The sequence below is a fragment of the Urocampus carinirostris genome, chromosome 11 (assembly GCF_059441175.1).
Source record: "Urocampus carinirostris isolate Australia breed hairy pipefish chromosome 11, RoL_Ucar_1.0, whole genome shotgun sequence".
In the NCBI taxonomy this organism is placed as follows: domain Eukaryota; kingdom Metazoa; phylum Chordata; class Actinopteri; order Syngnathiformes; family Syngnathidae; genus Urocampus; species Urocampus carinirostris.
Window position 1 is genome coordinate 36,167,218 of NC_142359.1, and position 21,486 is coordinate 36,188,703.

At 41.6% G+C, this 21,486-nt stretch overlaps 1 protein-coding gene across 2 annotated transcripts in view; it reads left to right on the forward strand.

Moving 5' to 3' along the window:
• ptn (pleiotrophin) overlaps positions 1 to 21,486 on the forward strand; it is a 49,648-nt gene that overhangs the window by 17,121 nt on the left and 11,041 nt on the right. Inside the window, exons 2-4 of one of the 2 annotated variants that reach the window (XM_088348547.1) lie at positions 8,729 to 8,826; positions 10,261 to 10,434; positions 16,892 to 17,053. In XM_088348547.1, coding sequence (XP_088204673.1) covers positions 8,730 to 8,826; positions 10,261 to 10,434; positions 16,892 to 17,053 — 433 coding nt within the window. In that variant the 5' untranslated portion in view covers position 8,729. The remainder of the gene's footprint in view (positions 1 to 8,728; positions 8,827 to 10,260; positions 10,435 to 16,891; positions 17,054 to 21,486) is intronic. The other variant, XM_088348548.1, reaches the window with a different exon arrangement.

A 21,486-nucleotide genomic window follows, 5' to 3' on the forward strand; every position in this document is an offset into this window, starting at 1 on the left:
GACATATTTTACACGTTAAGGTAAGACACCCTTCTCAATAATTTTTTGTCACGACACCACCCTCCTCCCCCTTGGAAGAAGAACATTTTTTTTGCCTCCCCCAAAAGAACAAAAGGGGCTTATCATCGTGATTTTGGTGTGATGTCATTATTTGACAGCTTTATTTAGTTGGCATCATGCTGTCTGCTGCCAAACTTTTTAAACATTGCATATACACAGGTATTTCCTCAACTAACACAGTGGGTGCAGTGTAGCTCATTGTACATACCCTTTGATAAACTTCCTCGTCTTAGCTTTCAGGAGACTTTCATGTTCCTCTTTATCCCTGTCTCTCTCCGCCTGTCTTCTCATTCTTGTTAAATATTCTTTCATGGGGACACAGGAGGGTTTGCAACACTTCGTGTCTACAATTCATACTCATTCTCTCAGCTATACCTGAGCAAATCACTTAGCACTGAGCGCAGACGGTTTATATATTGCTTTCTTGCTCTGCCAATCAAATGATAAGATGTAGGTTTATTTATTTATAAATCTGTCTGTGCCTCACCAGATACAAACCTCACCCAACGTCACTGATCCTAAAATAAGGCTGGTATCACTACTGATAACAACACTTGGTATTGGTAGCAGCCTATCACACCTGCAAATGTAGGTTGAGCCTTCTGCCGTATATCTGATGTATACCACTATTTTTCATCAGCGACACTTTACATTTCACCAGAACGAAATCTCGCCAATAGTTCAAACTCATAATAGCCCAGAAAACTTGCCGGTTCCCAGAGGAAAAAGGCATGACTAACACTTAATGAAACTTGTCCGAATCTCGCATCCAAAGCCCCAGACGCCATCTTATCCTCAAACCCAATAGTATCCCCTTTTTAGTGGATAGATGAGGATTTTTTTCATCCTCTTATTGCTTTTTGCTTCAATGCAAAGTCATTCCGACAACTGCGATGAGTTTCATGCAGATGTGGGTAGAGTCGCCAAAAATGTTACTCAAGTAAAAGTACTGTCAAGTAAAAGTAAAGAGTAGACATTTATTATTTGAGTAAAAGTGAAAAAGTACTACTCACTACTGAGTCAAGTACTGAGTCACTGAATAATTTGTCTTATTTATTCATTTGCATTTTTTCAACCATTCAAAAAGATTTTCAAATCATCAAAGTCCATCCAATCATCAATACATTCAATTTAAAAATACATCAAAGTAATCAAAGTAAATTCAAATACTTTAATAAACAAAATAATAATAGTTTAAATCTAAGAAATTAACTACGCTCATTGAATGCCAGAGTACTTTTTTAAAAACAGGCTCTGCAGGCAGAACACCAAGCTAGCCCAGGGGTTGGAAACCCAAAATGTTGAAAGAGCCATATTAGACCAAAAAAAACCCAAAATGAATTTTTCAGTAGCCGCAAAAAATTAAAAGCCTTATATTACTTTTACAATGAACGCAGCACATGCTGTATGTATCTATATTAGCCTACTATCAAAATGAATAAGTTGGATGCAGCCCATCATGTGGAGAATAACGCGACCACACCGTTGTATGGTACTGCCTTAATTTTAACTTAGTTACTATTTTAATGAATGACCGTATGTTTAATTGTTTTTTTTAAATAAAATTGAAGAAATGCAATTAAAAAAATCAAATTTTTGATGTCTATTTTATTTTGAGGATTGGTAAAAACAACAAATGTGCATAATGTGCCCCTTAAGAAGACAACAAAAATAGTGCCATAAAATACCGCATGCATTTATAAGAATAAATTAGTGACCTTTCGAAAAAGTAAAGTAAATTAAAACACATTAATACAGTTTGAGTTTGATTTATGTGCAGTTATTTTTCTCTTGGTGTAAATGGTGTCTTAAATACCAGCGTAACGCTTCAGTAACTGTCACGAGAGCGGGCGTGGTGTGGGAGGTGACCGGACCAGAACGGAGGCAGGAGGCATGAAGGGAGAACTCAAATGCGTTGACGATCCATAAGTTTTATTTTACAAATAAAAGTCGCCCAATACTCCGGGGCAAAACAGAACAACACAGAGTTCCTCCGGCACGAACTCAACAGGACAAGGCATAACAGACTAAAACAGGACAAGGCATAACAGACTAAACAGGACAAGGCATAACAGACCGGGATTGTGAAGAATGAGTAGTAATGAACCCGCAACCGCAGAACCCACAATGCAGCCTTAAGTAGCAGATCCACAATTATTGGAACTGCTTTCAGCTGTTGCCCAGAGGGCGGGGCAGACTGGTCACCAAGGCGACCGTGACAGAGCCCCCCTCTTAAGGGACAGCTCCCGAGGTCCCAAAAAGAAAAAATTACAACCTCACGCCCCGGAATGGTTCGACGCTCACGATTGGGGCAACCCCGCTCCCTCCTCCGAACACGCAGGAACGGGGAGAGACAGGCGCCATCTGCTTCGGGCGGATCGGAATCGGCGCTCGGCAGGGGGGGGTCCGGCGGGCAAGCTGGACAGGGGATAACAGACAGGCAGAACTGACGAGAACAGGACAGGCAAAATCAGAGCAGGTAGACAGGACAGGCAAAATCAGAACAGGTAGACAGGACAGGCCTCTACAGAAGAGTCGCGCTCAGGTCAGGCCGATGCAGAAGAGTCGCACTCAGGGGGTTCAGGTGCAGAAGAGTCGCACTCAGGGGTTTCAGGTTCAGAAGAGTCGCACTCAGGGGTTTCAGGTTCAGAAGAGTCAGACTCAGGGGTTTCAGGTTCAGAAGAGTCAGACTCAGGGGTTTCAGGTTCAGAAGAGTCAGACTCAGGGGGTTCAGGTTCAGAAGAGTCAGACTCAGGGGGTTCAGGTTCAGAAGAGTCAGACTCAGGGGGTTCAGGTTCAGAAGAGTCAGACTCAGGGGGTTCAGGTTCAGAAGAGTCAGACTCAGGGGGGGTCAGATTCAGAAGAGTCAGACTCAGGGGGGGTCAGATTCAGAAGAGTCAGACTCAGGGGGGGTCAGATTCAGAAGAGTCAGACTCAGGGGGGGATCAGATTCAGAAGAGTCAGACTCAGGGGGGAACAGATTTAGAACAGACAAGACAGGACAGGAAAAACTGAACAAAATCAGTACAGGGAGACTCAAGGCAGGCATGGGAGTCGAACAGGCAGGCATGGGAGTCGAACAGGCAGGCATGGGAGTCGAACAGGCAGGCATGGGAGTCGAACAGGCAGGCTCGGGAGTCGAACAGGCAGGCTCGGGAGTCGAACAGGCAGGCTCGGGAGTCGAACAGGCAGGCTCGGGAGTCGAACAGGCAGGCTCGGGAGTCGAACAGGCAGGCTCGGGAGTCGAACAGGCAGGCTCGGGAGTCGAACAGGCAGGCTCGGGAGTCGGAGTCGGGCTGGCACGCAGGGGAGACGGAATAGCAGGCAATCGGCACGGGAGTCGGGCAGGCAGGCATGAGAGTCGAACAGGCAGGCGTCAATTCCTCCCGGGAGTCGATTCGAGGCACAGCAAGGGCCACGACGGGCGGGGCCGTGGTTCGAACGAGCAGGGAAGGCCAACTCAGTAGGCGCCTGCCGAACTGCGCTCTCCAGCTCTCCCCAAGTCGCGCTGGGATCGTTCGCTGAGTTCAATTGTTGGCGGGTTCATTCTATCACGAGAGCGGGCGTGGTGTGGGAGGTGACCGGACCAGAACGGAGGCAGGAGGCATGAAGGGAGAACTCAAATGCGTTGACGATCCATAAGTTTTATTTTACAAATAAAAGTCGCCCAATACTCCGGGGCAAAACAGAACAACACAGAGTTCCTCCGGCACGAACTCAACAGGACAAGGCATAACAGACTAAAACAGGACAAGGCATAACAGACCGGGATTGTGAAGAATGAGTAGTAATGAACCCGCAACCGCAGAACCCACAATGCAGCCTTAAGTAGCAGATCCACAATTATTGGAACTGCTTTCAGCTGTTGCCCAGAGGGCGGGGCAGACTGGTCACCAAGGCGACCGTGACAGTAACAGGTTTAACGGTAGCCTAATGTAACGGAATAAGGGAACAGCATCCTCTTTACAAATCTACTCAAGTAACAGTTAACAGTATAGTGATGTTAAAACCCTCCCAGAAGTACAAAATTACCCAAAACTTAGTCAAGAAAATGTAACGGCGTAAATGTAACTCCTTACTACCAACCTCCGGTTTCACGTGTGTTGCAGTGAATCAAAGATGAAGACAGCCGAAAGCCTCATTACAGCCTTACAGTACAGTCCCACATTATTTTAATTTCACATTTGAATGACGTTTAAAGTTAAACGCGAGTTCAGCACACCATTCAAATTGACACTCGTTGTTTTTGAGAAGGAAACATGTTTTTTTTTTGTTTTTGATCTTGAAAAAAGATGAATGATGTATGAAAAAAATCTTAACATGCTAATTCTTAGACAGTTTCTTCCCCGGGGCTATCACCCCCCTAAACAAGCCCAGATAACTGCAAAATTATATATCTTACCTAGGTAAAGAAAATGTTCATTAATGGGTTATTTATCAACTAATTGGGAGTTTTGTTACTGCTAAACGTTATTGCACTGCTTTTTCATTACACCGTTTTTCAGATGCACTCATTACTTTGAAGACTACTGTATAAACTATTTTTGTCATTTTGGTCATTAAAGAGTCAGAAATCATGAATTATTACTCTTAACTGTTTTTTAGAACAACACAAACTTTCAATGTCTGGCAATATCTACTTGAGATATCGGTTAAGACAATGTAATAACAGTTTAAAATGAAAAACAAAACGGATTTGGATTTTTCAGGATTATAACGAATTAGAGACTGGAATTTATCATGAGCAAATTGTAAAACAACATAAACTGGATTTATGAACGTTACGAATAAATACAAAAATGTTTTGAGTCTTGGTTTCTCAGTTGTTAATATACTGTCAACTATTTTTCACCATGACCGGGCGTTTTATGAACCTGTGTGTTAGATCGTGAAGCAATTCTTGGAGACAGAGACCCACATTATAAATGACCCATTAGTACCACCGTTTATCGCGCTTTTGACAATCAAAACTTATAAACTAAAGTTCAAAATATTGAAAAAAAAATCTATTGGTTACATATAACAAACATGCTTTACAAAATGCATTAAGTATTACGACTGTCTCATATCTTGCCTGTGATTGTTTGTTGCCACACGCGGATGCCTGTGAAATACCATTGTGGGAAGTTGCTGCAGCTGTATGGCTGTTTTGTATGTATATTGCCGCAAAGCCAGTCATCTCTTCCTCCAGAAACTGTTTGAATTTTCTCTATAGCCAAATGGTGGAGGAGTTGTGGTAATTTAAGTAGCGCTTGTAAAACGGGGCGCTGGCTTCCCCATGGTAATAATTAATGTCTTGATTACATATTTATCCTAAAGTGCCTCATTTAACCTCAAATTCCCAGATGAGTCTCAATAAAAATAAAATCAAGTTTTGTGGCAGAAAATTGTTTTTAATTGGACCAAATAGGTGTTTTCATTCTGGAACATATCATGTTAATGGTATGCATGAAAATCCTCTACCATTGGTGATATATTCTCCAAACTAAGGCAAATAATATTCAGATATTTGTACAATGACTAAATTGGGAATTCGTTAGATTTTCTCCGAGCACACTGTCATATACCAATTTGTATTGTTGAATATAATCATTCTATGCAGTTAAGGTAGAGCTAATTGTTTTGATCTTGACAAAAATAAAACTTAAGACTGAGAATGCATTTGTCATGATTACCCAAGTGGAGCCACCTGGGGTAATCATGTGGCGCGCTGGAATGTGCTTCCTGATTGGTTAATGCTCCCTTTTTAAATGCGTTACGCGGAGAACTCTTGGTCGGAGGATTACTTCTGTACCCCGTAAGACTCTCCCGATTACATGTGCCTTCTTGTTTACCTGATTCTGCCTGCCTACCTCCGATCCGACCTGCCTCCGATTCGACCTGCTTTCGTCCCACGCTACGATCTTCTCTTCAGTACTGGTAAACTCGACCTGCCTTCGTCCCACGCTACGATTGATCACGTCTCCCGCTAACCCTTACGCTTCCCCAAATAAAGAACTGTACGAACGCTCTGGGGTCTCCTGCTCTGTTCTGGTCTTCCCTGACAGCATTTGGTGTTCTTGTATTTGAAAAAAACAAAACAAAACATATTCAAATTTTTATTCATCTTGCTTATGGTTTTGAAGTATCTCCTCAATTTCTTTTTTTCACTTTTACATAAATATTTTCCTTTTTTTTCCAGATCCCAGATATTTTTTTTGCATCTATATCTATTTCCCCCCCAGTTTTAGATATGTTTTTCAGATTTCACACTTTTTGCCCTGATATTATGTGGGGGTGGGGTCTAGTAAAGGCGGGGCAAGGAATCATAAGAAAGAATGCAAAGCAGCAAGAAGAGTGCAATTGCAAAACACGTCTGTGTTTTTTCGACGTGAGAAATAATGTATACAATACTGTTGTGCTTTTAAATGAATGGATCCAAAAACGCAAGGATATTGTCGCACAATCTCACTTAACTTCGTTTTGTCTTACATATCGATTGGTATAGTGCTACCTAGTGTCAAATTTACAAACGTGCATTTCAATTTGTCAATTGCATGTCAACATTGTTTCAATGCAGGTAATCAATATTTAATAACATATGAAAATAAATACACAGTGATTTCTATGCAAGCATAAAGTGGATAAAGAAATCACTTTCACAGAGTCAGCTCGGGGGCGCCCTGACTTTTCCTTAGCCACGCCCCCTCGGCATAACTGACCATCTCGAAGCGATTGACGTATCGCCCCTGAACTCTGAGTAAACAAAGTGACTTCATGTAGAACACAGTCAAGAGCTGGCGTTAGCTAACATTAGCCAAATGTTAGATATGCGCCTCGGCCGAGTCATACCTAATTGGTATAATGGCGGCGCCCTCTGTTGGCTGCGGCTGCATCGGCTCGCTACAACGGGTCAGGTGTATCGACATTTCGTTCTGTGTACATTGTTACAAAGAATGACAATACAAAGGAAATTATTATTATTATTATTATGTTATGAATAACTTTATATTTCTCTCTAGCAAAGTGACTATATGTTGCCTCAAATACCAGGTGGACTTACCTTAGAACCGATGTAGACCTCCTTATTAACTTTATCCACGTTGAGTTGGTGCTGTGGATGACCACATAGCTTTATCCTAAGCAAACACTCGTTTTGATTTTTAAGTGGCTTTGGAAATGGTAAAAAATACACACCATCGCCCAACCTCTCAGGAGACCATGTATCAGATTTGCAGGTACCCCATGCACACCATTTGACCATTTTAATGTGTAAAATGTAAGAAAAAAAAACAGAACAAAAATTGACAAACTGCAAAGCATTTCTATGTGCACTGAGATTGGCTCATTGCGTTTGAGGGCAGCACTTAGCCATAGGTCAATGTTGGGAAGGAATGAGCCAAATAGACTATGTTGTCCTGTGTTATGTAACGTAAATTCCTGGAGAGGGCGATACAAGGAAAAGCACATAGGCACAGGAGAAGAAAACAAGAATTGCAGCACTTGCTTGAGGCATACTCATTTATTTTGCTAAAGAAAAGACTAACAATTGTTCCATCTGTTACATCGCAACAAAGCAGGAAGCAGGATTCCTCATTCTAAGAGCAATTGTTTCGTTTCTCAAGTAGAAGGAGGAGGAGAAAGATAAACAAGACAAAATGGCTAGATGCGGGGTTGGCAACCTGCCGTATGTGGCTCCTTAGTGGTGCGGCACTTTCCCCCAAAATGCTTACAAATAATGTGGTTTTCAAATAAGTCTGGTTTCTGTAGTAGGATAAACATGACACAAACCAACATTTTCCACTGCTGTAAAAAATATGTACAATAAATATTACATTTCAACTACGGGTGTGACTATGTAACTATGAGAAGGGAGGTAAATCAGCTCCTTCGCTTGTTTTCCTTTCTCTCCCTTATTACCTGTGTTTGAGCTGAACAAAGCGCAAGCTCCACCCTTTTTAAAGCAGTAGCGTCACAATTTAATGCTGAACTCCTAATTTTAACATAAGAACGCAATGCTGTCAAAAGGCACTTTTTTTAGTAACAAAGTTTACAAAGTGATTTTGCCAGTATATATTTTGAATGACACCTGGGGACATTATTAATGTTTTGTTGCTTTGGCCCAATGATGGGTGAGTTGATTTGTTATCAAAAGAGAGAGAGAGAGGAGGAGGATGCTATGTTTTATACTGCATTGATGCTATTTTATTTACTTAATGAAAGGCTGCTGTATTATTTGTATAAATGCCTGCAATATTTTATTGCACTCTTTTTCTTCCCCTGATTTGAAGCCTCTAAATAAAAATGACATCAAAAATTGGATTTCTTTATTGCATTTCTTTAATCTTATAATTACTTTTTTAATCTTATAAAAGTAATGAAACATTGTAATTCATTGTAATGACGTTAAACTTGAGGCAGTATCCTACAATAGAATAATCACGTGTTGCATCATTAACCTTAGTCATTTTGATAGGAGGCTAATATAGCTAATATAGATGCATGTATTGCATTCATTAACAAGGTCATTTAAGCTTATAATTTTTTCGGCTCCAGACAAATTTGTTCGTCAGTATGTATCTCTCAACATTTTGGGTTGCCAATCCTTGGACTAGGTGAAAAAGGAAGTAAAAGAATTTCATCTACTTTTTTTTCAAATGTATGTCATTTTTCCATGTGATGTTCCCAGGATGCAAGGGCAGAAGCATTGGAGCGTGCGGGTCGCTGTCTTGGCCCTGCTGGTGTTCACCGCCATGGCCGCCGAAGGAGGCAAGTCGGAAAAGCAAGGTGGCGCACTTTCGTCAAGTATTCTTCTCAAATACATTATTTCCCAATGTAGTGGACCTTATTTAAACACAATATTTTGTTTTAGGAGTAACACCTTTTTTATGAATGGATATGGCAGTGTTTTCCAACCTCTTTTGAGCCGTGGCACACTTTTTTCATTGAAAATTTTGGGGTACATTGCCTATTGAAATGAAATGAAATGAAATGATCTGCATTTATATAGCGCTTTTCAAGTCAAGACTTCATAAAGCGCTTTACTCGGTCTTTATTTATTTTTCAGTAAAGTATAGAAACTATAACTGAAAAATGACATGCAAGATTTTTACTGTATTTGACATATTAAACAATCTTAAACAGCTTTATTGTTATGGGTTTGTGGTGGACCTAAATGCACGAAGCAGAGAGCGGGGCAAAAGTACTCAAAAATGATGGCATTAAACCAAATCATCAACAAAGTAACAAAAAATTGGACACTTTATTTATTTCAAAATATCCAAACCAGAAAACAAACCTCACATATAGGGATAAAACTGGAAAAAAAAGTGAAGGTGATCCTGCAGGTGGAAAATGATTGTTGAAAATAAAAATCACCTGACACTGGGAGCTGTCCAAAATGTCCTCATGAAGGGTCAGGGTAATTAGGAACAGGTATGGAGTGATTTGAATCACCAGTCCCAATTAGAAACCGATTAGGCACCCTCTGGTGGACGGAGGCATGCCAGGCCCTAACATAGCCTCCCATTCAAGGGTTAGCCAGTGAAGAAAGCCAAAGCGCCCGGGGCTCCTGGCAGCCGGGGCAGGGAGCCGAAACAGCCAAGAACTGTCCTCACGGCTAGGGCAGGGAGCCAGAATGCCCGTGGCCCTCCTCACAGCTGAGGCAGGGAGCCCGAGCAACTCGGAACCCTTCTTGCAGCCGGGGTCTCTCCTCACAGCTGAGGCAGCGAGCAAAAGTGACTGGGGACTCTCATAACAGCCAGGGCAGGGAGCCGAAACTGCCTGGGAGCCGAAACTGCCTGAGACTCTCCTTGTAGCCCGGGGTGCTTCCCGCTGTCTACAGTATTTTCATGCGCAGGTGATTATGTTGTAGCTTTACGGTGGACCCAAATGCAGGAAGCAGGGAGTGTGGCAAAGTGCTAAAAATTAATTGTAAATACGGCTTAGATGCGAGTATATTGGGCAGGAAGAATATCAGAATATCAGTGGGGAGAAGTTATGTGTCCTCGAATTCTGTGCTTGAGATGGGGCCACCATAACTGTATTTAGGTGTATTTTGTAAGTACATATGAATACATTTTAGGCTCTGGCAAGCCACATAAAACAATGCCGTGTCCGTCAGGCCAAGAGTTTGACACATGTGTCTTATGGAGACGACCTGGTGCCCAGGACCTCCACGTTGGACACCCCTTAACAAACATTTTTTTTTGCCGCCCGCAGGCAAAAAAGAACGCAAATCAGACTGCGGCGAGTGGCAATGGAGCGTTTGCGTGGCCAATGAGGGCGACTGCGGTTTGGGCACTCGCGAGGGGACGCGTACCGGCACCGACTGCAAGCAGACCATCAAGACGCAGCGCTGCAAGATCCCCTGCAACTGGAAGAAGAAGTTTGGAGGTGAGCCCCCGGGTCCGGATCGCGGACAAAAAACGTTTTGGAATCCACTAGGGGCCCAATTGAGAAAGGAAGTCAAGCCTGCAGCTGGTTAGGCTTTTAACTAAGAATGAATAAAAAAATGAATGAATGAATAAAACTTAATTTCGAACATGAGAAAAAATTAAATTAAACAAAACAACATGTCAATAAACAAAAAAAATGTGTTTTTTGACTTCTTTTCTTCCTTCCTTCCTTCCTTCTTAGTTCTGAAGGAGTCAAAAACAATGCTTTTATCTTTCTTTTTTTCTCACGGACTCGTCAAATCGGGGCTCCATTGTGCTGTCTTAAACCGAACGCCAGTGATCCAGTTGAAATTACACTGACTTGAATGACCTCCTAAATCTGTGGCAATGCAACCGGAAACTCAATGTTTTCCTATCTCAGGCTGGCGCAACTCAGAAGTCCGGGTGAGATTCAGCGCTTGTTGCAAAATCAGCTCCTGATATCAAGTTCCTTTTGAACTCAAATCACTCCCCGCCTACCTAAATGAAAAATGGAGAATTGACATCCAATGCTGTCCACTGGGTCGAAATGGAAAAACAGGATTCATGTCTATATCCGTCAGTGGTACCCAGCATTTTAAATGTAAAATGAACAAACGTCGTGTTCTGAAATTACGTTTGCACATTTCTGAGAGAAAAAGTCCCACTTTTTGCAGCTCTGCTTTTGCTGAAATATTTTTCTGGCTACCCCGCTTCGCATCAGTGACCGCCCCCCTTCCCTTACCCGCTGCTGCTGTCAAGCCAGTTGGGCTGTCTTTTACAGTCAGAGTCGCTCACATTTGAAAACACTTGTTCTTCCCCGCCAACAAGTCCCGGCGGGTGGCTGTCTGTTCAGTCCCCAAAGCAATTTGGAAATCTTTGCTTAGCCCCCAAGTCCGTGGCAAGATCACTGGCGGGCGTCAAGAGACTTTTGGGGACTTTGTAGAACCAGACGTGTCCGCCGGCGATACATTTTCCTTCACTTACAATAAAATCCAATAGGATATAAAACGCTGCGTTTTCCCTGTTTAATTTTCATATATTCCGACAGGACACAATTCCCTCAGAATATAATGCTATTGACCCTTTGGACACATGTGAGCTAACCACGTGACAACACCCTGACGGACGGCAGAAAAATTGTAGTAAACAGTCCTCCCTTGAGTGAAGCCAGTAAACAGTAGACAACAATAACAAATAAAGCTATACTATTCAACACCACTAGTCAAACGAATATTGTGTAGCTGTAAGATGAGGTGACTCCACTTGACAGAAAGGTTTTGGAGGATAGGTTTAGGAGGGATAGCTACCGACCCAAACAGTCTTCATCCTGACATAATCACAGATCAAAACAAATCGTCCAGTCTGTGTCAGGATCCAGGAACGGAGACGGGAACCCAATTGCGTTAGTTTCTTAGTTTTATTTGTAAAGAGACGTAAGCTGGCACCCACGATCCAGTGATCGTTGATTGTGGGGAGCAGGTCGCTCGTGACGCGGAAGTTGCACTTCTCTGGCGAGCGATAGCGGTGTCGAAGAGGGAAAAGCAGGTTGGGTTACCGGGGCGCAGGAGCAGAGACGTGATCAAACGGAAACAGGTCAAAGCCGGGAAACGTACGGGAGTCAAAAACAGGGAGTGAGGTTCGGAAGGCTTGCCTTAGCGGGAGCTGAAGGTTCGCAACGATCGGACGCCTGTAACAGGGAGCTGGGGGGTTTAAAAGGTGACAAGGAGCCAATCAGCGACCAGGGCTGTTGGCGCCACCGGGCCAGCCGCAAGTGCCCCGAATCAGTAATCATGACAGTCTGCCTGACTTCAGTCCACACGATCTATGCCGCCACGTTGTAAATGGAGTATCCACATACACCAGCGCTGATCTAAAAGCCTATAAAAGTCTGGATGCTTACCAGCTCTTGTATTTCCGGTGTGAAATTTCCTTCCTTACTCAAATGACTACATTTTAGGGCAATGTAATAGAACAGAAAAGCACAGTGTATTTGCACCTTGTATAGAAATCACTTTTGAGGATGTTGAAAAAATATTACTTTTGCGAAATGACGCTTTACATACTAAATTTGTGTTTACCGTTTTATCCGTTGATAATTAAACAGTTCATTCCGGCGTAATAAGCTTATTGTAGTTCAAATAACAGTTTTCAATACATTTGATAGTCTGAAGATTACAGCTTTGATTAGCTGGTTAATCGCAATAAAAACAGCTTGTAGTGAGAAATGGCAACGGCAAAACACAAACGTTAGTTAGTTAGCACTATAGCTATAGCGAATGTCTTTGACACGACCTGTATCTACTTAACATAAAATTGCTCCGAAATACATCGGCGTAAGACAATCCGTGTCTCACTGCGCGTTCAATTTCCGGGACTTAATATTTAATGATATATTATTCTTTAATTGTGAACTTCACCTGAAGCATACATTCACAAAATGATAAATCTGGAGAACATATTTCAGAAAATAAGAAAAAATTAGGGCAGCACCCCGGCACAGTTCATGTCTTGGGAACCTCCTGCGTGGGTTCAAATCTAGCTCCAGACTTCCTGTGCGGAGTTTGTATGTTCTCCCGGTGCTTGCGTGGGTTTCCTCCGGGCACTCCGGTTTCCTCCCACATTCCGAAAACATGCATTTCAGGTGAATTGGCCGGTCCAAATTGTTCCTAGGTGTGAATGACCGAGTGAGTTGTCTGTCCCTGTGTGCCCTGCCATTGGCTGGCAACCAGTTCAGGGTGTCCCCTGCCCACTGCCCGATGATTGCTGGGATGAGCTCCAGCACCCCCGCGACCCTACTGAGGAAAAGCGGTGTAGCTAATGAGATGAGATGAGATGAGAAGAAAAATTAGGCTTGAGGAATTTATCTGAAATGTATTCTAAAAAAAGAAACATTACAATCGATTTATTTTTTTATGATTAGATGTTTGATTATACCAAGGAAAAAAGAATCATGGTTAAAATGTTCTATAAAGTATCAAATATTTGTGGTATTATCCTCCAAGTCCTGTATGCATGTGCACCTGAATGACAATCTATCGATCTAAATTTAAATAGGGGCCAAAATGGCTGAACCGCTTTTCGTGAAAAATATCTGCGGTTGTACCTTCAGGCCTCTGCCAGGGTCTTTAGCTAGGTTTTGTGTCAGGGCACCCGCAATAAATACTGAAAAAATGAAAAAAAAACTGCTTTTGTTGGGCTTCTAATGCCATCTGGCGGCTAAATTAGGTACTGCAATTCCTTACCAGTGACTGTTCCAAGCAGCTGAATGCAATCTTTTATTGGAATCAACACCTTGATTGATGAAATTGTTTAACTGGACTGTTCTTCTTGTAAAATATATTTGAGAATTGGATACCATCCAATATGATTTGCCACAACGATATGCTCCACACTATAACTACAGTTCACGCAGTTATGATGCCATCAAATACGTCCTGTTTCAACTGTACTGTTCCTCCAATTTTGTAGCGTTCAGTTTATGTGCAATTCCGATCCAAAACATGTTTTTTTAAGAATCAGATTCATCGATCAATAAAGAAAATATTCGACCATTTCATCAATTATTAAAATAATTGTTAGTTTCCAACCCTTGAACACAATGCATTTCGTTTTGTTCCATCCCTCAGGAGTTTTAAAAGGTATTTGCAGCAGCTGTCAGTATGATGTCATTTTCTTTTCACTGGTGGCTAATCTTGTCATCCTGTGAGCTAATGGGCGGGGGGCTTTTGTGCCAAATTCCCAGGATGCTTCCTACAGGCAGTAAAGGCTTTTTTTAAGTACTCAGGATGTCCCCATGAGCTCCTTACAATGATCACCCATAACCTCTTAACCCCCCCTTTTGCCTTGATGAGCAGCCTGGGAATTCGGCACTGATGACAAGAGGGTCTTTCATTAGGTGTCCTATTTTGCCCCTCCCTCCATCAATCCTTTTCAAAATGACAACCAGAGCGATATGAGAATGTGCACAACTCGATGTACAGCAAGCATTTGCAACCGACGGCATCCTCTGTCTTACGTTAAGTCGAAAGCTCCAAGTCATTTGAGCTGACAAGATTGTATCTGGACGTTATTTCCAGGACGTAACAGCATCCGGGGCCGTAGCGATCGGGCTCATCAGTTAACGGCCGGCGCCATCTGTTCCAGTTAACATACATCTATAGGCGTGCATGGAAAGAGAGAAAACATGAACAAATACTGTATTTCTGGACTTTAGGCCACATCCCTAAACCACCAAATTGGCCAGAAATTTGAACATAAGCCTTATATGCATACAAAATTGGAGGTGTGCCACAATATTTGTGCAGTTGTTGACCATTCAAAAAATTGTCCACTGACACATTTGCATAATAATGGTGGAAGTGGGGACCATTTCGGTAGGAATGGTAAGAGCTCTGAATTCTAACCACCAGACCGCTAGGGATATAGATGATTTTTCCCAATTGCCCTATGGCTAGCACAGCTCTCTTTAATCACTTGGAGAAACATTCAACATTTTGTGAAGAGCACCATGGCAGTTGTCATAGAAAGAGACATTTTAAAGGGGGCAATTGGTGCTTTTTGGGACCAGAAAGATCACATATGCTCTTGGAGTCACCAAAAGGGCCTGAACTATGCATTATTATATTCATGATTTAATTGTTGAAAAGGTCGATGAAAAGCTTTAGCTAGTCTTATTCTAAGCTCCCCAGACAAGCCCTTTTACCACCTGTAGGCTACCAGGTGTGCCTCTCCATTAGTTTGGTGCTACAGTTTACGTTAACTCATTCAGCATAAGATTGCCAACATTTGTTATCTTAGTGATTTACAAATTAGTTAAATAATTTAAGCTCAGAAACTTAACAATACTATGACTAGAGCCCTTTGGACAACAGTAAACAACCACATACGATTATCAGAGTACAAAAACTAGCACATAACAGGCCATTCAACTCTGAGTAAACAAAGATCTACAGTAAGAGGTGTTAAGTTTATATTTCTTTCCAGTAAAGTGATAATACGGTGCCAAAACGCTATCTTGACTTACCTTAGAAGAGATGAAGACATCCTTAATATTGTTATTCAAGTTGAGTTGGTGCTGTGGTCGACTGAATTCAAATGTGGCTTGGGAAAGGGTAAATAATACAACCCATTGCCCAGCCTCTCAGGATACCTTGTATTAGATTTGCATGTATCCCATGCACACCGTTTGACCATTTCAATGGATGTGGAAGCTGAGATTGTCAGAGTGTATTATGTTATGCACACTGTTATTGGTTCATTGCCTTTGAGAGCAGGGCTTAGCCATAGGTCAATTGCATAACAATAAATTCAACGGGAATCAAGACGGTATTGCAACAGGGAGAGCACCAGATCCTAGGATGCAGCTTAGTCATGAAAATACATTAGGCCTCATGTCATAATCAAACTATTTTTATTTACTGTGCTAGATATATTAGAGGGGAGATAATGTTGTTTTTCTTTTTTCTCAACTCCAACTAAGCGTTGTAAGTGACAAATGTTTTAATCATGTGTGGCCATGCGTTAATTTATATATTCCAGGACGACCTAATTATATCCACAATGCTTTTATCGACATCCAATTCAGAGTCTCGTAAAGAAAAATTTTGCAAGTCAGTTGTACCACAGAGCAGTTCAATTTCTGAAAATATTCTTGCGGTCCGGCCCCATGATAACATCAGCAATTTGGCACTGTCACAAAAAAAGCGTCATGATTGAATAAAACCTAATGTCTTTTCGTGTGTTGCCTGTATTCAAGGTAGTCTAATGGATGGGATCCGCGCACTCCGTGCCGCACTCTCGGTTTGATTCCCGTGGTATCCAATGTTTTGCATTTGTGATCAGTGATATTTCCTAACTGATCAATACATGTGCTAATAGCAGCACGTCAATGCAGTGGTTAGCACTCGTGCAGCACAGTTCTGAAGTCATGAGATTTAACCTTCCTGTACGGAGTTTGCATGTTCTCCCCATGCTTGCGTGTGTTTCCTCCGTCCTCTCCGGTTTTCTCCCACATTTTAAAAACATGCATAACAGGTTGATTGGGCGGTCCAAATTGTCAATAGGTGTGAATACGCGAGTGAGTTGTCTGTCTCTGTGTGACCTGCCACTGGCTGGCAACCAGTTCAGGGTGTCCCCCGCCCACTGCCCGAAGATAGCTGGGAAGATAGCACCGCTGCGACCCTACTGAGGATAAGCGGTGCGGATAATGGATGGATGGACATGTGCTAATACTTCATTAAATCCTTTGTGTAATCTTATCCCTTACAGTAGTTAGAATGCCCCTTAAAGTATAGGGTTTATATAGAAAAAATGTCACCAAAAAACGATTTTTGGGATGTGTGTCTTATAGTGCAGAAAGTACGGGACAAACGAAACACGAAAAGCATCTGGAGATTGCGACAATGAGCAACTAAGATTTGGATTTCTTCCTGCAGGGGAGTGCAAGTACGATTTTCAGGCTTGGGGAGAGTGCGACCTGAGCACAGGCAAGAAGAACAGGACGGGCGTGCTTAAGAGGGCGCTGATGGATGCCACCTGCGCCCCAACCGTCACGGCTAGTAAGCCCTGCGGGAAGATTCCCAAGGCCAAGCTGCAAGGTGAGCATCTCATACATATTACAAGAGGCCCTTGGCTCATCAATACAGGGCCAACGGTCACTTCTTTCACCCAGGGTTGTTTTTTATGGAATTTTTTTTAGCAGAAACTTCAGGCCAAGACATTTTGAACGATACAAGTTGATAAATGATCAAATTCAGTCCGGTTGTGATTGTTAGTAAAACAAAATCGAGGAAAATAAGTTCTGAATCTGCAGTATTAATTTCTAACAGAGTTCTACAAAAACTTTCTTTTATGCATTTTTTTAGCTGATTTAGGGCAGGGTTTGGAAATGTATAGTGCTCTTTTCACGAGTAGATCTGGCTCGGAAACGCCTTAAATGTCCCTGAAAGCCTGGACAAAAAGAGTTCACCCTTATCCGTTAGGTGGAGGGCAGAGATAGGCTCCGAATTAATCTAATGCGACCGGCAGGGAAGGCCGGAGCACGTTAAAATGCCTTGATGATGATAGTGCACTGTTCGCCAACCGCAACAACTCCCAGAAATTGCTTTATTTAATGCTGACTCCTACACCACATACTTTTCTCCAGGACATATTGATCTTGTCAATCAGTGAACATTTGTTGTCGTAACTTAACCCGGAAAATTTATCGACAGCCAAACTAGAGTTTTGATCGCCATTTCGTAAAAGTTATTCAGAATAATGAGGTCAATTTACACCCATCCAGGATGCCCGTCTTACTCGGTTTGCTCGGATGTAGATTACATGGAGGAACTATCGATTAGAATCACTCATTAGAATCAGAAAACTCGTATTTACTCTAGTTTCTTGCACTGTAATACTAAAAGTTGGAAAGGTGTTCGGATGACACAGGTGGGTGTTAAAGAGTTACATTTACACAATTACATTTACCTGAGTATGTTTTAGGATACCCTGTACTTCTGGGATTATTTTCAAATCACAGCACTTTTTACCTGAGTAGATTTGTGAAGAAGAAACTGTACTCTTACTCCATTACATTAGGGTTCATTGAACACGTTACTTAAGTAAGTAAGCGCATTTCTCCTTCGCTTATTTTCTCAGCCTCTTCTTCGTTCCTCTCCCATGTCACCTGAGTGTGAGAGGCTCTCACAGGGAGCCGGGCTGCCCCGCCCCTTTTAAAGAGGTCGCGCAGGTAGCAAACTGACGTGTGTGTGTGTGTGTTGTCTGCCATGGACCCCAAAGGTAAAAAGAGAAGAATAGTAGGCTAATATAAATACCTGAAAACTTTTTCCCCAAGCATTTGACCTTGCAGCTTATGCAACGATGCGGTTAATTTATGCCTTTCTATTCTAACGGCCGCCAGGGGGTGCCCGCACAGTAAAAATAAGGCAGGTGGAATATATGTGTCGAGACACAGGTTTAATATAATTTTGCGCTATGTGCATGAATAAAATTAGCATGAACAGACCTTCATCATAGAAACGGTGTCAATCAAAAAGGGGAGAGCTAACTACCATTTAGGGAATCATTTTAGGAAAATAATTTACGGAAATAATGTGGTGAAACAAATGGAATAGAAGAAACAACGCCCGATGAAGGAGAAATGTTTTGGATTCTTTTCATCAGCCTGCATTATTGTGTGTTTTGGAGTAAATATTTATACTCGGTTGGATTTTATGGATTGTCCTTGATGTAAGGAGCCTATTTTTGCTGACATTCAAAGAAGTTGAAGACGGCCAAGGGATGTAATGGTGAGTTATGCCGGCTTTATAGTTTATAGTTTTTAGTTATTGTTATGTTTTTTGGCAGGGCGTACATTATTAAAACTCTTTCTGTGTACCGTTGTTTTTTGTAAATATCTTTTTTTTCTGCGGCTTACAATCAGGTGGACTCTAGACTCCGAATTTTACGGTACATATACAGCATGTGTTCATTATAGGGCTTGTATAAGGCACATTTTTTTTTTTTTTTTGGTACAATATGGCTTTTTCAATATTTTGGTTTGCTTGTTGTTCTGCTCGCAGAGCCTTTAAATGTGCTATTTGTGCTTGATTTTTTTCTTTTATATACTATTATTATAATATTTTTTATTAAAGTACTTGAATCTACCTTAATCATTGTAATCTATTTTGGAATTAAATGTAATTTTTTTTTGATTGGATGGATTTTGACGATTTGATGATCTGATTGAATAGTTGTTTGAAAAAAAAAAAGATAAATAAGACGTTGCTACAGTTACTCAGTAGTTTTCACCAAGTACTTTTTTACTTTTACTCAAGTAATTCTTTGGATGACAACTTTTAACTTCTACTTTAGTCATATTATTCTGAAGTAACTTCTACTTGGGTTAAAAATTTGGTGACTCTACCCACCTCTGTCAGAAGACGGTTAAAACAAAAAGTTCCAAGTTCTCTGGTCAAAGTCCCAGGTCGGAAAACATGCTGCAAGGTATGTTACCAGGATGTCCGAGTCAATCGTGAAGACTCTTGGATATTTTCAACGTCACACTTATGCACAACGTTCCTCACCATGAGAGCGTTTGCGGGGACATGCGCTCAAATCAACCCGACTCACCCTCGTCTTGCCACTTCACTTCCCACACTCGAGATATCGACACAAACCCGCCGATCGTCCTTGGCTTGCAGTTTATATTACAGCAATCAAGAGGTTTTTCAAATAGACTGAATAAGATTTTGCCCTTAAATAAATAAAAATGTCAATGTTAGCCTCGAATAGCAGAGTGAGCGTTTTTTATTTATTTCCTTCTATACGTAAGTCCTACTTGGAAGTCGGCGGATGAATTATGGATGGGCACGTCCGCGTCTTGCCAAGACACAGTGAGTCTGTCTGCAAAAAAAATAAAAAATAAAAAATACAAAAAAGAACCTCACCGGCACCATCCAAACGCTCTCCAATGTGCTGCATGCTGATGAGAACACGTCCAAACAGCGGGACACCGCGGCGTCTACGATTGTTCAAACTGATTTTCTCCAATTATTAAAAAGTTTACTGTAGTCACTCCAATGACTTTAAAGGGGAAAATCAAAATAAAGTGGGAATCGATTAACACTCATTTAATGCCAGATGTTTCTCTCAAATTGGAATAGCCGATGCCAGACAATTTTTGCAATTTTAACTCACTTTGAAGGCCTACACAATTTGTAGTTCTATAGCTATACAGGACATATCAAAAGAAAGTTTTAACCCTAATCTTTCATTAGAAAAAAAAGTATGACTCCCTTTAACCATTGTTGCTTTGCTTCTCATGCAGAGCACTTAGTGTAGACCACCTCTGTAGCGTTAAGGTTAGGTGCTCACCCTAGGAATCGGAAGTCACAGGTTCGAGTCTTGACCGAGTCAAGCCTTACAGCATTTGTAGGTGAAATCCAAAGTTCACATTTCCATTTTACTTTTATGCGTCTCCTATGAATTTTAGTCGTCTCTTGTTTAATGGCCATCATATCAAGCTTCACACAATGCGGAAGTGCTCATGGATGCTAATGTCGTAGCGTATCGAGCAATTTGATCGTTTTTGTCCATTGAATGTTTTTCGTCCACTATGATGTTTTTGATGTTGATGATGATTTTTACATTCCGCGAAAGACCATGGGAACCAAGCAGAGAAAGTTGAAGATAAATGAATCGAATGTTCGCAAGTGGGAGGTAGCTGAAAAACAAACACCAACATGTTTGTATTCATGTGTTTTACTTTGTAATCAAAACTTAAATAAACCACAACTAAACTTAGTTTTGTTACCGCTGTAGTTTTAAATACACACACTTCTACGCTTGTCTGTGTTGTGCCAATTTTTGTTTTTGTTTTTGTGAAAAACTGTTTTTTTTTTTTTGCAAGAACTTTTCAGTGTCAGATGTTTCAAGTGAGGTGATCACACGATTTTGGTCATAACGGCGATCGCGTTTCTGCAGATATGCTTGAAACGTCATCCCTCTCTGCCCCTACAATGACAAAGGGACATCGTCGTCCCTTTTAGAAAGAAAATAATGTTGTCTGTACTTATCCATATATTAGCTTCTCTCGCACACTGATTCACTACCTATTCGCCATATGGGCCGGCTAAACACTTTCAATTGCTGGATACAGGAAGCAACACTAAGAAGCTGGGGCTCCCTGAATGTGTGGACAAATATCAGATTAAACCCACTTCTGTCATGGCAATTTTGATTATTCATACTAAAATAATTCTCAGAGGCTTGATACTTACTGATGAGCTGCGCCAAACCCTGTATATGTCACGGATCAGACAGAAGGAAGTTTATTTAGGGATGGGGGAAACGGGAGAGAGGGCTTGGAGTGAAGAGAAATCTTGAAGTGGAGATTTGGGACTACCTTTAAGGAAGATGGCTTGAAAGATGGAACGAGGAGGAAACCGAGGAACAAGGTTTTTGAACGCAGACAAACAGGTTCCGGGTGTAGCTTTGCAGACGATCTGACAAAGGTAGGCTGTAAGGGAGGGCTTTAAATACAGAGCTT